At 38.6% G+C, this 17,500-nt stretch overlaps 1 protein-coding gene across 5 annotated transcripts in view; it reads left to right on the top strand.

Moving 5' to 3' along the window:
* sh3gl2a (SH3 domain containing GRB2 like 2a, endophilin A1) overlaps positions 1-17,500 on the top strand; it is a 103,078-nt gene that overhangs the window by 74,677 nt on the left and 10,901 nt on the right. For all 5 annotated transcript variants that reach the window (XM_061922969.2, XM_072916352.1, XM_072916349.1 and 2 more), the window contains exons 4-10: positions 7,192-7,260; positions 7,333-7,405; positions 7,466-7,609; positions 7,722-7,855; positions 7,926-8,084; positions 12,790-12,893; positions 12,979-13,094. In XM_061922969.2, the coding sequence (XP_061778953.1) occupies positions 7,192-7,260; positions 7,333-7,405; positions 7,466-7,609; positions 7,722-7,855; positions 7,926-8,084; positions 12,790-12,893; positions 12,979-13,094 (799 nt within the window). The remainder of the gene's footprint in view (positions 1-7,191; positions 7,261-7,332; positions 7,406-7,465; positions 7,610-7,721; positions 7,856-7,925; positions 8,085-12,789; positions 12,894-12,978; positions 13,095-17,500) is intronic.

Raw genomic sequence — 17,500 nt, forward strand, 5'->3', positions numbered from 1 at the left:
ATGAAGCGTAAAAAGAAGTGAACCCCTTGCATCACGTGACTTCCCAGCCGAATGTATGGTTGTTGTTTTTTAATGACGATTTGGGTCATTTTTCCCGGTAGAAATGATCCAATCCAGGGTCAAACTGTTGCTAGCATACATGTAATTACTGTACAGTAGGGGTGTAACGGTACACAAAAATTTCGGTTCGATACGTACCTCGGTTTAGAGGTCACGGTTCGGTTCATTTTCGGTACAGTAAGAAAACAACAAAATATAAATTTTTTGGTTATTTATTTACCAAATTTGTAAACAATGGCTTTATCCTTTTAACATTGGGAACACTATAATAATTCTGCCCACGTTAATCAACATTAAACTGCCTCAAGTTGTTGCTCAGATTAAATAAAATGACAAAACTTTTCTTCTACGTATAAAAAGTGCAACATTAAACAGTTTCAAGTCAACTCATCATGCTTAATTTATTACAGCATTTGGGAAGCCTGTAGTTGATTTTTATTATGTAATTGTAATATTTTTATCAACATGTGATAGCAGGGACCCTGCCATTCAAAACTAGGCTGCTGCATTACTAATGATTAATGTAACTATAGCTGCAAAAATGGTACAATAGCAATAGGAGAGACTATTCATCCCTGAACACCATGGAGTTCATGTGGGCTTAACGATGCACTTACATTATTATATCAACTATTAGAGACAGAAACTCTTCATTTAACATAATGTCCTTTTTTGCTGCTTCAACACAGAAAAAGGTAAAGTGAAATAACAGACAGACAGGGCTTTGCTGTCCGTAACACACACACAATGCAAAATGAGCTAACGTTACGCTAAAAGCGAATTAGCCTTCACCTCAAGCCAGGACTGCGAACGAGCTGAGCTGCCTTTTATGTTTCTAGAAGGTCAACGGGCTCATAGTGATGTTACTAGTAGTTGACTGGGAGGTGTTTATTATCATTTGGGGAGAGTCCGCTGCCTGATGCTTACCTGCTAAACTCTAAGCACTGACTACATGCGCTCTGAATACGCACTGCTGATTGGCTGTTACCGCTCTGTGTGTAACCAATCGGATGGTTGTGTGGGTGGGACAAATACACGTACCGTCCCACCCCTAGTGTAAAATATAAAAATTGCAAATCAAAACGCAGTTTTGGAGAGAAAAATTGCGATGAGGTTTTTTTTCCCCCTCAAAAATCTTGCAGCCCACTTTATGAATTCTGCTCAGCAAAAAATGGCTGCTGCAGAAACGGAACAATTCTGTGTATATACTGTATGTTTATTGAAATACCGCATCACTAGTCCTTCAAGATGTTCAATCCTGCACTAAAGCCTTTTGACTTGAAGCGGTGGATCACAGCGGCAGACTAATTACAAGCTCGGGGAAGCAATAATCGGCACCTGTGTTATTGAAGAGAGACTCTCGTATTCATATCATCGTGTGCTGCTTTTTCACACACGTACAAGTCTACATCACTACGTGTGCACGTACAGGCGCAGGGAGGAGAGCTGTTTCCATGGCAACCGGCGAGAGAAGACGATTGCAAGTCGTGGTGGTGTATAGTGATGTGTGGATGACAGGAGACTCTCTCTCGTATGCGTGCGTGCATGCGTGTGTGTGTGTGTGTTTCTACCCTTCTTGAGACATCAACATGGAAAAGTAGCTTCCATATGAGGACTGGTGAACAAGTGATGACATAAATCATGGTCCCATTGCATGTAATAGAGAGCCAAATACTAGAGTCTGTGAACATTGCTCCAAAGTCAGGATTTTTAGTTGATTTAATGTGCATACAAAAGTAAACATTGACAGGTGCAAAGGCAGCAATATATGATAAAACAAGACGGCAGCTAAAGAAGGACTTCCCTATTCAAAAAACCGCCAGGTGAACAGCTGACTTGTCATAATTTTGCCAAGTAAAATTCATATTATTATCATAATATTGCCAAAACTTTTAATTTTTCTTATAAAATTGTGACTTTTGTCGAGTCAAATTACGACTCTTAACATAAAATTGCCAACATTTTAAGCTTTTCTTGTAAAATTGCGACTGTTATTGAGTAAAATTCCAACTTTTATCATAATATTGCACCAATGTGCAGTTTTTCTTGTAAAATTTTGACTTGCGTTGAGTAAAATTATGACTTTTATCATAATACCAGAGGTAGAAATTTTTTCGGAGGTCTCAAGAAGGTAAAATTCCAACTTTTATCAGAATATTGCACTAATGTGCAGTTTTTCTTGTAAAATTTTGACTTACGTTGAGTAATATGACGACTTTTATCATAATACTAGAGGTAGACATTTTTTCAGAGGTCTCAAGAAGGCAAAATTCCAACTTTTATCATAATATTGCACCAATGTGCAGTTTTTCTTGTAAAATTTTGACTTGTGTTCAGTAAAGTGACGACTTTTATCATAATATTGCACCAATGTGCAGTTTTTCTTGTAAAATTTCAACTTGCGTTGAGTAAAATGACGACTTTTATCATAGTACTAGAGGTAGACATTTTTTCAGAGGTCTCAAGAAGGTAAAATTCCAACTTTTATCATAATATTGCACCAATGTGCAGTTTTTCTTGTAAAATTTTGACTTGTGTTCAGTAAAGTGACGACTTTTATCATAATATTGCACCAATGTGCAGTTTTTCTTGTAAAATTTCAACTTGCGTTGAGTAAAATGACGACTTTTATCATAGTACTAGAGGTAGACATTTTTTCAGAGGTCTCAAGAAGGTAAAATTCTAACTTTTATCATAATATTGCACCAATATGCAGTTTTTCTTGTAAAATTTTGACTTGTGTTGAGTAAAGTGACGACTTTTATCATAGTACTAGAGGTAGACATTTTTCAGAGGTCTCAAGAAGGTAACAAATACAAGAATGTGTGTGTGTGTGTGTGTGTGTGTGTGTGTGTGTGTGTGTGTGTGTGTGTGTGTGTGTGTGTGTGTGTGTGTGTGTGTGTGTGTGTGTGTGTTTTCTTGTATTTCTACCCTTCCTGAGACATCAACAAGGAAAAGTACCTTCCATATGAGGACCGGTGAACAAGTTAGGACATAAATCATGGTCACAATACAGAAAACCATTGCATGTAATAGAGAGCCAAATACTAGAGTCTGTGAACATTGCTCCAAAGTCAGGATTTTTAGTTGATTTAATGTGCATACAAAAGTAAACATTGACAGGTGCAAAGGCAGCAATATATGATAAAACAAGACGGTAGCTAAAGGACTTCCCTATTCAAAATTATTACTCTTTAATGCAAAATGGTGACATGTGTCATCTAAAACTGACTTTTATCACAATATTGCCATTTTTTTTTTGTTCTTGTGAGAGTGACATTTTGTTGAGTAAAATGATTACTTTTTGTCATCATTTTGCCACATAAATCTCCAATTATTAAAATATTGCCAAAATTTTCAAAGTTTTGTCATAAAATTGGGACTTTTGTCGAGTAAAATTACGACTCTTTTCACAAAATTGCCAAAATGTTAAGCTTTACTTGTAAAATTGCGACTGTTGAGTAAAATTCCAACTTTTATCATAATATTGCACAAATGTGCAGTTTTTCTTGTCTAATTTTGACTTGCGTTGAGTAAAATTACGACTTTTTTTTCATAATACTGCCAAAATTTTAAGTTTTTCTTGTGAAATTGTGACCTTTTTCTTGTAAAATTCCAACTCATTTTTCACAACAAGCTTTTTTATATTTACATAGTATGTATATATTATTAATGTTGTAAATACACATCTTTATATATCTAGAAAGGGTGGTCTTAAAGAGGGAGGCATTTTTCTGAGGTCTCAAAAAGGTAATGATTACAAGAATATGTGTGTGTGTGTGTGTGTGTGTGTGTGTGTGTGTGTGTGTGTGTGTGTGTGTGTGTGTGTGTGTGTGTGTGTGTGTGTGTGTGTGTGTGTGTGTGTGTGTGTGACCTGTTTCTCTAGTGGGATCTTGGGGGGGGGGTCTTTTGCTCAGATGACTCATACAGAGCACAAATCCTCAGGAAGTCTTACACTGCATGAAACTGCTGTCACAGGCTTAGCGTCATATCTAACACACACACACACACACACACGGATCACTGTGCATAGTAGGTCACTTCATTAGGTACACCTGCAGAGTTGCATCAAACCGCTGCAGTTAGAAGGAAAACATTTTTTTTTTTTAGTTTAGCTGTGGCTCCTTTATCGTGAAAGGTGTTTAGTTGATGTATTTATTTATTTATTTCTTCTCCGTGTGTCCTCATTGTGTCAGCTGACTGCCCCCTGCAGGCGCCTGCACGCATGACAGCCAGAGGAGATTTTGCTGTCCTTGAATGTGATGAACTCCTATTTTTAGAATATTAAAACATCTTTCGGAACAGACATTCCGTTTTGTAGGCACGTCTATACTATTAATAAGTGTAGGATTTGAATGCATGCATTATCCGTAATGGACTAAAATGTGTGTAATACGTTTAAAAAGCACACAATTATCAATAGCTTGTTGAGCTAATTTTGCAGGTGTACACCTCAGTCAGACGGTCTTGACACATGCTAACTGTTAGCATTTTAATCTTTATTTTTTATTTATTTATTTAGCTAATTTTGCAGGCGTGCACTTACGTCATAAAACTTGGTACTTGACACCTGCTAACTGCTAGCATGCTAACGTTAGCTGTTTTACTTGACATATGTTGATTTTAGCACGCTATCGTTAGCATGTTAGCCATTTTATCTCATTTTGAAGACATACACCTCAGTCATATAATGTGGTAGTTGATGTATGTTAACTTTAGCTTATTAGCATGTTAGATTTTTTTTTTTTTGTACATTTTGCAGGTGTGCACCCCAGTGATTATTCGGTTCTTGACACGTGTGTGTGTATGTGTGTTTATATGTATGTGTATGTGTGTATATGTATATATGTGTGTGTATATTTTTATACGTGTGTGTGTGTGTGTGTTGTTGCGTTTGGACCAGATGTTCCTCCAAGGGAATTTAAGTTACTGGTCAATCCCAAGTTCTTTTGATGACACATAAGCTCAGTTTAAATGATCACCAGAACAGAATAGGTATTTTGTAATTTATTTTCAAAGCTTTGAAGAGACCAGCCTAGGACAACACATTCAATTGCGCAGCTAAGTTGGTCTGAAAACCTCACGGAAGTGCTGTGTTCTTCAATATGTCCCTCGCCCCCACCCTCCAGAAGTAATACACAAGTCAATTGTTCTACTCTGAGAAGAGACAGGACAGGACAGGACAGGATAAGTTAAGAAAAAGGAGTATTGCTACTCCCTGCATTCCGAGCTCAAGGTCGTCCACAGTGTACCCTCGGTCATGAGATGGAGAAAAAATAGAAAGAGCACAAAGAGAAAACACTAGTTATTTCAAACCTGACTATAGAAAGAAATAACTCTTAAATATGGATATATGTAGATATCTATCTCTCTGTGTGTGTGTGTGTGTGTGTGTGTGTGTGTGTGTGTGTGTGTGTGTGTGTGTGTGTGTGTGTGTGTGTGTGTGTGTGTGTGTGTGTGTGTGTGTGTGTGTGTGTATATATATACATACACATTTGTGTGTGTGTGTACATGTTTGTGTGTGTGTATGTATATACATGTTTGTGTGTATAGAATGGACTTTATTGTCATATTTGCATATAACGAGATTAAGGACTCCAATTTAAGGTGCGGTAGTGGGAACAAATATGGGGTAAAAATAAACAGTTAATAAAGAAAAAACTAACAATTGAAATAAACAGACTACTATCCAATAAAAATAATAAGTAATCCTGTACAATATACAAAACACTATAGAAATACAAAATACTGTACAATATACAGAACAAGACAAGAGTACCGGAGTAATAAATAACAATCGGTGTCGGACGTATTGCACTCGAAGGGTAATATTGCACAGTAGGGTATTAGGGTAGGATATTGTATAGGGGTGAATTATTATTATAAGTTAGAGTTCAAGATGGTGACAGCTCTGGGAAAGAAGCCTTTTTATGAGCCTGTTTGTTCGGGCTCTGATGCACCTGTAGCGCCTGCCCGATGGTAGCAGGTCGAACAGGTGGAAGCCAGGGTGTGTGCTGTCCTTGGTGATGCTTTTTGCTCTGTTGAGGCAGCGGGAGTTGTGTAAATCCTTCAGGGAGGGGTGGGGGCAGCCGATGATTTTTTTTTGTGCAGACTTTATGACCCTCTGAATCGCCTGTTTGTCTGCTTCAGTGCAGCTGGCGTACCACACTGTTATGCAGTACGTCAGCAGGCTCTCGACAGCCGAGCGATAGAAGGTCACCATCAGCTGCCTCTCCAGTCTGTTCTTCCTCAGCACCCTGTATACACACAGTATGTGTGTGTATAAATTGTTGCGTTTTGGACCAGTTGTTCCTCCCAGGGAATTCAAGTCACAATTCGCTCCCAAGCTCTTTACGACACTTAAAGCTGAGTTGAAAAACCACCAGAGACAGAATAGGTATTTTGTTGTATATTTTCAAAGCTTTGCCAATATACATTTTGAAACCAGTCTAACCCTAGAACATTCTATCGCGCCTCCCAAAATGGTCTGTCTTCCCAACGCCAAAAACCCCTCTCTCCTTCCCCCTCCCTAGCCATAATACAAGCACAACGTCTCCCTAGTCATAATACATTCCAAAGAACTCAAGGTTAACACACACAGTTTACTTGCTGACAGAGCATCAAGAGAAGAAATGGAAAACACGAGCTGTTTTCAAATATGACTAAGAAATGAAAGAAGTACAACTTAAATTCGGATATATGTAAATATCTGCCTCCGACAATATACATGTATGTGTGTATGTATATACATATTTATTATATTTACTCAAATTTAAGTAAACAAACCTGATAAATATTGTCAAAGGACTTAAATTCTTGGTACCGGTAAACTTATTTATACATATGTTAAATTGTATAACAAATATTTCTAAGGATTTGAATATTTATTAGATTATGAAGGTGTACTAAATATTTTGGCTAGTTTGTAAATGTAATATAGTTGACTAAAAAATTATCTGTTCCAGGGTCAAGCTGTGGCCATCATTAAACCTTCATTACCTTTACAGACAATGTCCTCAATAACATTTGTAATTCCCATAAAAGAAAACCAAGACGTCAAATGTCGTTTGGCAGTTGTTGTTTTTTTGTAGTTTTTTTAACATTTGTTTATTTTTGTTGTTGTTGCTGCAGAAAGTGAGTGAGAAAGTGGGAGGAGCCGAGGGCACCAAGCTCGATGAGGACTTCACCGAGATGGAAAAGGCGAGACGCCAGTGATGATGCACAATAAATGAATAAAAACATGGATGTCATATTTGGCTGTGCTGTGTGCAGAAGGTGGACACCACCACCCGGGCGGTGATGGACATCATGACCAAGACTACGGAGTATCTGCAGCCTAACCCAGGTAAGATGTTGGAGAAGTCACATGACATTCAGACGACAAGCTCCTTGTCCTTCTTCGCAGCCACCAGAGCCAAGATGAGCATGATGAACTCCATGTCTCGCATGCGCGGCCAGGAGAAAGGACCGGGCTACACCCAGACCGAGGCCATCTTGGGGGAGTCCATGCAGCGGTTCGGCCGGGAGCTCGGCGAGGAGTCTAATTTTGGTGAGCGTGTCTTTTTTTGTCTGGCCTGGAGGAGCTGATGAAAGATGCATGAAGGTCGTCCAGACACCACGCTGGCAGACGTTAAGAACGTGGCTTTGTGGTTTTTGTTAAGGCGTGGCGCTCATCGACGCCGGAGAGTCCATGCGTGAACTGGCGGAGGTGAAGGACGCTCTGGACATGGAGGTCAAACAGAACTTCATCGACCCGCTGCAGAACCTCCACGAAAAAGACCTGAAGGAGATCCAGGTGGGCTGACGGGTGGACCTCCACAGGTGCGCCTGGAGGTGTGTCACTCATGTGCCGGCCGTCTCTGCAGCATCACCTGAAGAAGATGGAGGGCCGGCGTCTGGACTTTGACTACAAGAAGAAGCGTCAGGGCAAAGTGACGGACGACGAGTTAAAGCAAGCCTTGGAGAAATTTGACGAATCCAAGGACATCGCCGAGCTCAGCATGTTCAACCTGCTGGAGAGCGACGTAAGCGTCTCTGTCCTTGTCCCTTTTCCATTGTCTTTGTCCCTTTTCCCTTTTCCTTTTGTCCTTGTCTTTGTCCCTTGTCCCTTTTCCTTGCACCTTTTCCTTGTCCCTTTTCCCTTGTCTTTGTCCCTTTTCCTTTGTCCCTTTTCTCTTGTCCCTGTCCTTGTCTTTGTTCCTTGTCCCTTTTCCCTTGTCATTGTCTTTGTCCCTTTTCCCTTGTCCCTGTCTTTGTCCCTTTGTCCTTGTCTTTGTCCCTTTTCCTTGCACCTTTTCCTTGTCCTTTGTCCCTTTTCCCTTGTCTTTGTCCCTTTTCTCTTGTCCCTGTTCTTGTCTTTGTTCCTTGTCCCTGTCCTTGTCCCTTTTCCCTTGTCCCTGTACTTGTCCCTTTTCCCTTGTCCCTGTCCTTGTCTTTGTCCCTTTTCCCTTGTCCTTGTCTTTGTCCTTGTCCCTTTTCCCCTGTCCTTGTCCCTTGTCCTTGTCCCTGTTCTTTTCACCGTCCTTGTCCCTTTTCCTTTGTCCTTGTCCCCTTTCCCCTGTCTTTGTCCCTTTTCCCTTGTCCTTGTCCCTGTTCTTTTCTCTGTCCTTGTCCCTGTTCTTTTCTCTGTCCTTGTCCCTTTTCCTTGTCCCTGTTCTTTTCACCGTCCTTGTCCCTGTTCCCTTGTCCTTGTCCCTGTTCTTTTCCCTGTCCTTGTCCCTTTTCCCTGTCCTTTTCCCCGTCATTGTCCCTTGTCTCTGTCCCTGTTCAATGTTCACTAAGACTTTAACTACAGAGAACCAAATAGTTTTATCGGAAGTTTCTTCTTACCTGATGTGTTTTACCTTCTTCAGCCTGTAAACGTAGGTAAACATACCTACTTTTTACCCTCCTTCTACCTACAGTGACCTCCAAAATAATCTGTTCCATCAGAAATGTATTTTTATCTTATTCAACCTGCGCTTTACCTCTTAACTATAGTTACCTTTTTTTATACCTTATTCAAAATTTTACACCTTGTTTTTACTTACTTTTTTACCATTAACCTGCTTTCACCTATGTTTACCTACTTTATCTTCTTCTTCGTGTGCCTTACCTTTTTGTACCCGTTTACCTACTTTTTTTTACCACCTCCTACCTGTTTCGTTTTTGCTATAGTCTACCTGCTTTTTACTTTTATTCTACTTGCTTTTGACCTTTTTAACCCTAGTCTACTTGCTTTTTTCTAAAAAGATCCCTCGTTCTACCTATGTTTACCAACCTATACCTTATTTACTTACTTTTTTTACCTTCAACCTGCTTTTTACCTTTTAACTGTTTATTTACTTTTTATCTTCTTTTACCTGCTTTTTACTTTTTCTTACCCATGTTTACCTACTTTTGTTTAATCATCTTCCACCTACTTTTTATTTTCTACCCTTCTGTTCACCTTATTCCACTTGCTTTTTAAAGTTTCCCTCTACCTATTATTACCAACTTTTACACCTTATTTTACCTGCTTTTTTAACTTGTTTACCTACTTTAAAAAAGATATATTTTTCCACCTGCTTTTTACCTTTTTACTAGGGGTGTAACGGTACGTGTATTTGTATTGAACCGTTTCGGTACGGGGGTTCGGTTCGGAGGTGTACCGAACGAGTTTCCACACGGACATATTAAGTAGCGTAACGCACGTTGTGTAAACAATGCACACCGAGGCACAACACACGGCATGCTAGCTGCTAACGGGCTAGGATAGACTGACCATACGTCCTCTTTTCACCGGACATGTCCTCTTTTGCGGAGCTGTCAGGGCGGAGTTTCTTAAATGCCCCAAATGTCCGGCATTTTGAGTTAGGGTTGCGTGTATTTTCAATGTACGTTCAGGGTTAAGAAGGGGTTAAAAACAAAACAAATTGTGCGTGCAGCAGCATTGGTGAGGGAGGGGCAGAGACAGAGAGAGAGAGAGAGAGTTATGATAGACGCGCATGCGTCGCCAGGCTCTGCTTTTTAGCCATAGATTTATCACATTTAATTTTTTATTATCTATAGCAGGGGTGTCAAAAGTGTGCCCCGGAGGCCATTTGCGGCCCACAGCTAATGTTTTAAAAAGGCCCACGGCACATTCTAAAAATACTATTAAAATAAACAAAAACATAACAAAAGTGAAATAAAAAAGGTTAAATGTAATTTAGAAAAAGTTGCAATGTTGACTAATAAAACAAAGCTGGTTTTTTTGGGGGGTTTTCAAACTGTCATTGCTCAAAACATAATATTCAATCAAAATCAATGTTATTATGAATTATTGACCTATCCAAGGTTCCCATTACTTCACATCAAATATTCCACTAAGAAAAATATTTTTGATGGAAGATTTTGCAAATTTGGTGAATAAATAACCCAAAAATGTATATTTTGTTGTTTTCTTACTGTACCGAAAATGAACCGAACTGTGATCTCTAAACCGAAACCGAACCGAAATTTTTGTGTACCGTTACACCCCTACTTTTTACCCTTAGTCTACTTGCTTTTTTCCAAAAAAGATCCCTTGTTCTACCTATTATTTACCAACCTATACCTGATTTTACCTACTTTTTTTAACCTTCAACCTGCTTTTTACCTTTAATTTGCTTTGTATCTTATTCTACATGCTTTTTACTTTTTCTTACCCATGTTTTCCTACTTTTTTATATTCTACCTACCGTATTTTTCGGAGTATAAGTCGCACCTGCCGAAAATGCATAATAAAGAAGGAAAAAAACATATATAAATCGCACTGCAGCGAAAAAAACTGCGACTTATAGTCCGAAAAATACGGTACTTTTTATTTTCTACCCTGCTGTTGCTTTTTAAAATGTTTTCCCCTTGCTCGTTTATTATTACCAACTTTTACACCTTCTTTTACCTACTTTTTTAAAAAACGTTTTCTACCTGCTTTTTACCTTTGCATCTATGCTTTTACCTACTATTTTATCTTCTACCTGCTTTTTAACTTTTTACCAATGTTGGCCAATACTTGACCTCAAGTATATTGCGCAACACAACACCGTGTTGTTTACTTGCTCTAATACGCACGCAGTTAGCTAAAACTCCCGATGCTGACCACTCATGATACCTTAAATGCAGCTACTGCCATTTTGGAGTTTAATAAACCACATCAGGAGGTTGCCTACAGCCACAGCTGCATACCTGCCAACTACTCCGGTTTTCCCGTAATTAGTACGGTTTTCATCAACCTATTCCGTTACGTTACGGTTGCAGTGATAAAAAATACGGTTTTTCATTAATTAAAAAAAAATTTTTTTTTTAAAGTTTTATTCACGAAATCGCGTAACAACAATGACAATCGACACTGCTTCCCGTAACTTCCTATCGAGCCATTCCGAATGCCATGCGCGAGGCTATTTATAGCACGGCTGCCAAGCACGAGGCACCTGTTGCCCATTGTTTCCAAACGAGCGAACGATCATGGAATCAGCCGGAGAAAAATCGCAAACGAGTCTTAAACCGAAAAGAAAACTGCAGTCATTCCGTGAAGAATATTCAAAAGCCTATCCGGGAATAATTATCCGTTCCAAAAAGGGTGAAAACTACGCGAATTGCACCTTGTGCAGACAAGGTTTTTCGATCGGACACGGAGGAATTAGCGATGTAAAAGACCACGTTGGGACAAAAAAACACAAGTCTAATGCCGTTGCCAGCGATACAAGTGGAAAACTTTCAACGTTTTTCGGATTTTAGCCACAAAAAGGTAATGACACCAATGTTATCTATTGGAATTGTTTAGTACTATTATACTGTTAAAAGTGTTTGTACTATTTATGCTTTCAAGTCCAAGTTGAAGAAATCTTGTTAAATGTTGACAGCATAACTACCAAAATACAGAAGTATGTCCTTAATATTTTTGCAGTGCTATTTCTGTTGAAAAGTTAAAATGATTACATTAGAGATGTGATGTGCCACTTTTCAAGTGTCTGATGGCTTAAATTAATTTTCATTAATTTTTCACATTTTGAAATCTTTTGAAAGGCTTACAAAAAAACTACATTTGAATTGTAATTCCATGCTATTGACAGGACTATTAATTTTAATGAAGTTAGCTTACCATGTTTACAGTATGATAATTGTGATAGAAATGTGAATTTTAGGCACAGAATATTTTTTACAATTGAACAAGGCAGTAGATTATACAAGCTTGGACAGAAAGTTAATAATGACAACAATTTTTTTTTTAATGGAATTGTTTAGTACTGTTTTACCATTTGTTTACTGTAAAAAGTGTTTATACTGTTTATACTTTCAATTAACAAATTGAAGTCTTGTGAAAGGTTGACAGGATAACTGTCATTAACTGTCAAAATAATTTCAAACTATTGAAGTTAGCTTACAGAATAAACATGTCAATCAGCCCATATGATTTTTGCTGTAATATTTTTGTTTTGAAAAGTCACTGTGACTGATAGAAAAGTGATGGTTTTAGCAACATTTTAACCTGTCTGAATGCTAATAATCATTTTGCGTCGGGGGGCGAACCTGAACCCCCCACCAGGACTTTGTCCTGGATCTACCGGGGCCTGCGGCCCTTGGACCCTGGCTACTAGGTTTTTTCTGATTTCAAAAGTTGGCAGGTATGCAGCTGTATTTTAACCCTGCGCTAATTAGATACTTTGCATTTGTAATATAGTAATGCAAACATTGAGACTTTGCATCAAATGAAAAAAATCAAACCTCTGAACATTTCTGTCATGTCAGATTGAGCAGGTGAGCCAGCTGGCGGCGCTGGTCCACGCTCAGGTGGAGTACCACACCCGGGCCTCCGAGATCCTCACGCAGCTGTGCAGCAAGATCGACGAACGGTCAGTCCTCCTCCTCAAGCGTCCACTTTTTTTTCTTTTTTTTTTCCCCCCCACGGACGCTGAGCGGCTGTGTTTGTGTGAGCAGGATAAAGGATTGTTCCAACAAGCCCAGGAAAGAATACATCACCAAGCCTCGCACGCATCTGGACTTCTCCATCAGCGAGAACCACAATGGAGGCATCCACAGCGCTCGCTCTCCAGGTGGGTTCCACCAGAACAAACGTCGATGAGAAGAAAACATGTCCAGAAACGAACCTTTACAATCATGTTGCGTTTAACGTCTTTTGAAAACAAAAGACAGTTTCTGGGCAGGTTTGGGTACCGCTTTTCTTACCAAGGGTTTATAAATAGGTTATTAACACTTAATAAAGCCTTAACAAGCTCCTAAGTCATGCATTATAGTTATTAGTGATAATAGTAACTAATTGTTGCTAATGCATCCAAGTCACATGTAACTGTTTATTAAGGCTTTATAAAGCGTTTATAACACCATAATAATCTATTTATAAGACTCAGGCTTCCCTTCTGGTATAGCGGTGCTCTGAAATTCTCTTATTGTGTCATGACTTTTGCTTTGAACGCCTCTGTTTTTGTTTGCTGTCAATTCTCAAATAGCTATTAGTCAGAGCCGCGTCGATGCTACTCATGCTACATGCTAGTTAGCATGTAGCTACGGTTTGAGAATTCCCAGCACATGTATGACCACACAAATACAGCGACTGTTTAAACTCGTTTGGTCCAATTTTAAAGCAAACCCCAGTATTTCTTTGGTAAAAATAAAAATTCCAATCAGTATTTTGATGGCTCTGTTTCCACTGCACGGTACCAGCTCAGCTCTACTTGGCAAAAACGGGGACGAAATCCCGGTCAGCCTGGGTGGTTAATTTGATACAAACCAAAGATTGTCACTCAGTGTATAATTTGGGGTTAGAAATGACATAAAACAAACACATGCTCACGTTAGCTTACCCTGTTGTCAAATGTGTCTCCTTACTGGAGAATAAATTAAGTGCTATAACAACGTTGGTGCTACTCATTGATTGATTGAGACTTGTATTAGTAGACTGCACAGTACAGTACATATTCCGTACAATTGACCACTAAATGGTAACACCCCAATAAGTTTTTCCACTTGTTTAAGGTTCATGTACAAATATATACTATCATCATAATAGTCATCACCAGTGTTGGGTTAGTTAGTGAAAACCAGTAACTAGTTACAGTTACTAGTTACTTTATTTCAAAAGTAACTCAGTTACTTACACCAAAAAGTAATGCGTTACTGTGAAAAGTAACTGTTTAGTTACTACTTTTTTTTTTTTAAGGCTACCATTAATGCCCTTTTAGCCTTCATTTCAGTACTGTTATTGCACTGGAGAATAATACAATCTGTTGATCAACTTGACATGCATTTGCATCACTGAACTCAGAAAGCAATGTGGTCTACATACAACACACAAAGACAAAGATATGTATTTATTTCAGGCCAGAACAAATTGACAAAACTATTTTAAATAGCTGCAACATAATGGCACTTTAACTTTAACTTTAAGTAGATGGGATCTTTGATCCAAGACACAACTTACATTTAACTAAAATGTTATTTTCTTTGTGCTCGACAAAAGAAAAGTATTGAGAATGTCTCCATGTTAAGAAACTCGACTTCTGGCTTCACCTTGATGTCTTGTTAGTTATGAGAGTAGCGTATGTGTGTGTGTGGCCCTTTTAAGATATGACAGCATGTGAGGTGAGTGACATCAGTGAGTGAGTGGGTGAGAGAGGTGAGGGAACGGCGACAGTGATTGCGTGCAGGTGCTCTAGCTTGGTGGATGGCTGCGTCCAATAAAGTCACAAAGTTGCAACAAACCGCCGGCCTCGTCATTCACCCTCAGCTGTAAAGACCCACTTCCGGGTAAAGTGAAGGTTGTTAGCCCCGAAGACGTACATAGGCCCTGGAGGAACGTCTCCCCTGCGCCCCTCAACTACGGTCTGGGAGCCCCACCTCCCACCCACGCAAAGCACGCCTCTTCTTTTCCTTGTGACACAGAAGGACGACACCGCAGCGCTGCAATAAAACACACTCAGATCTTCTGTTTCTAACCGATACTACATAAAAAAAATAACGTAAAATAACGCAGTAACTCATCATGTAGTAACGGTAACTGAGTTACTGAATATAAAAAATAACGCGTTAGATACGCGGAGATATTTCTAGATTCAAAGTGATCATAATTTATTTTCACAAACAAAAGTATTCTCCGTGGTTGACTTCAGAATAATCCAAATTACGTATGTATGTATGTAAAATAAAGTAAACATTGGTAAAAAGTTAAAAAAATTAGGTAGAAGATAAAATAGCAGGTAAAAGCAAGTAAAAAGTTAAAGTAGGTAAAAGAAGGTGTAAAAGTTGGTAATAATAGATAGAGCAAGGGGAAAACATTTTAAAAAGCAACAGCAGGGTAGAAAATAAAAAGTAGGTAAACATGGGTAAGAGAAAGTAAAAAGCAGGTAGAAGAAGATAAGTAAATAAAAAGGTAAAAAGCAGGTTGAAGGTAAAAAAAAGTAGGTAAAATCAGGCACTGTACACAACAAGAAAATTGGGCTTGTCAAGACTTTCCAAAACGAGTAAAATTAGCTAACCTCAATGAACCCAAAAATACCTTAAAATAAGTATATTCTCACTAATAACAAGTGTACTACTATATGAGTACGTGTGTTCTATTCATTGAAAATAAAACAGCAAAGTCCATTTGGCTGTCATCTGTTTTAATTATGAGACACAATTGTGTCAAAGTAATGATTTTTTTTTTTTTTTACATGCTTGAAATAAGAAATGATTACTTTAAAAAAGTAGTTTTATACTTGAGTGTTGATGACACAGCTTTGCAACACTTGATATTCTAGTTTCAAGCATGTTTTACTCAATATAGCTCATCAAATCTCAGCAACAAGCTGTAATATCTTACTGAGATCATTTAGGACCAAAACACTTAAAACAAGTAAAACACTCTAACATATCACCCTTATTTGAGATATTTAATCTTACTTAGATTGCAGTTTTTGCAGTGCATGTTAATGTTAGCTTACCTATGTCCAGTCTTCTATCAGATCAAATTGAACAGTAAATCAAATGTCAATAGGTGAGCTATATTGGCCTGTTTGGTGGAAAGAAGCTTGATAAAATGGGATTTTGCGCCATCTGGTGTTGGTTTTGAATAGCTACACTGCAAAAACTCAGTGTTCAAAAACAAGAAAAAACAGTACCAAAATGAGGGGTATTTTATTTGAACTAAGCAAAATTATCTGCCAATAGAACAAGAAAATTTGGCTTATCAAGACTTTCCAAAACAAGTAAAATTAAAGCTGCAAGCAGCGTTGGTCGGGCCCGCATATTTGGCAGGTGCTAGTCCTAAGTGTCCCAATACTTTTGTCCAGTTGTAGTCCTAAGTGTTCCAATACTTTTGTCCAGTGTAGGTGTCCCAATGCTTTTGTCCAGTTTTATTCCTAAGTGTCCCAATACTTGTGTCCAGTTTTCGTCCTAAGTGTCCCAATACTTTTGTCAAGTGTTAGTCCCAAGTGTCCCAATACTTTTGTCCAGCTTACGTCCCAAGTGTCCCAAAACTTTTGTCCAGCTTTAGTCCTAAGTGTCCCAATTGCAAACTTCCTGTTTATTTTTGCTGAAGGATGTCAATGAATGAAATGTAGGTCTAAGTGAGACCTACATAGAGGATTTAGTTTCATGTCGCTCCGACCTTCCTAGTGGGAGTTACAGGCAGTTTTGTCATTTTTTTTCTTCCTAGGAGCAGTTTGGTCTGCGTTTTATTTCAAAATTGCGCTAGAGCGCAATTTTGAGATTTGGGGTTAGTTTTTTTTATTAGATCGCACTTTTTGCCAGGGGTATTTTATTTGAACTAAGCAAAATTATCTGCCAATAGAACAAGAAAATGTGGCTTATCAAGACTTTCCAAAACAAGTCAATTTAAAGCTGCAAGCAGCGTTGGTCGGGCCCGCATATTTGGCAGGTGCTAGTCCTAAGTGTCCCAATACTTTTGTCCAGTTTTAGTCCTAAGTGTCCCAATACTTTTGTCAAGTTGTAGTCCTAAGTGTCCCAATACTTTTGTCCAGTGTAGGTGTCCCAATGCTTTTGTCCAGTTTTAGTCCTAAGTGTCCCAATACTTTTGTCAAGTGTTAGTCCCAAGTGTCCCAATACTTTTGTCCAGCTTACGTCCCAAGTGTCCCAAAACTTTTGTCCAGCTTTAGTCCTAAGTGTCCCAATTGCAAACTTCCTGTTTATTTTTGCTGAAGGATGTCAATGAATGAAATGTAGGTCTAAGTGAGACCTACATAGAGGATTTAGTTTCATGTCGCTCCGACCTTCCCAGTGGGAGTTACAGGCAGTGTTGTCATATTTTTTCTTCCTAGGAGCAGTTTGGTCTGCGTTTTATTTCAAAATTGCGCTAGATCGCAATTTTTGCCAGTCCTGATGTGTGTGTTCAGTTTGGTGAGTTTTGAAGCATGTTAAGAGGGTCAAATTACAGCTCAAAGAGGCAAAAGTGACTGTTTTTACAAAAATTTTGTGTTGAACTAAAATTTTGTGTTGAAGGGGG

The sequence above is a fragment of the Nerophis lumbriciformis genome, linkage group LG27 (assembly GCF_033978685.3).
Source record: "Nerophis lumbriciformis linkage group LG27, RoL_Nlum_v2.1, whole genome shotgun sequence".
Lineage (NCBI taxonomy): Eukaryota > Metazoa > Chordata > Actinopteri > Syngnathiformes > Syngnathidae > Nerophis > Nerophis lumbriciformis.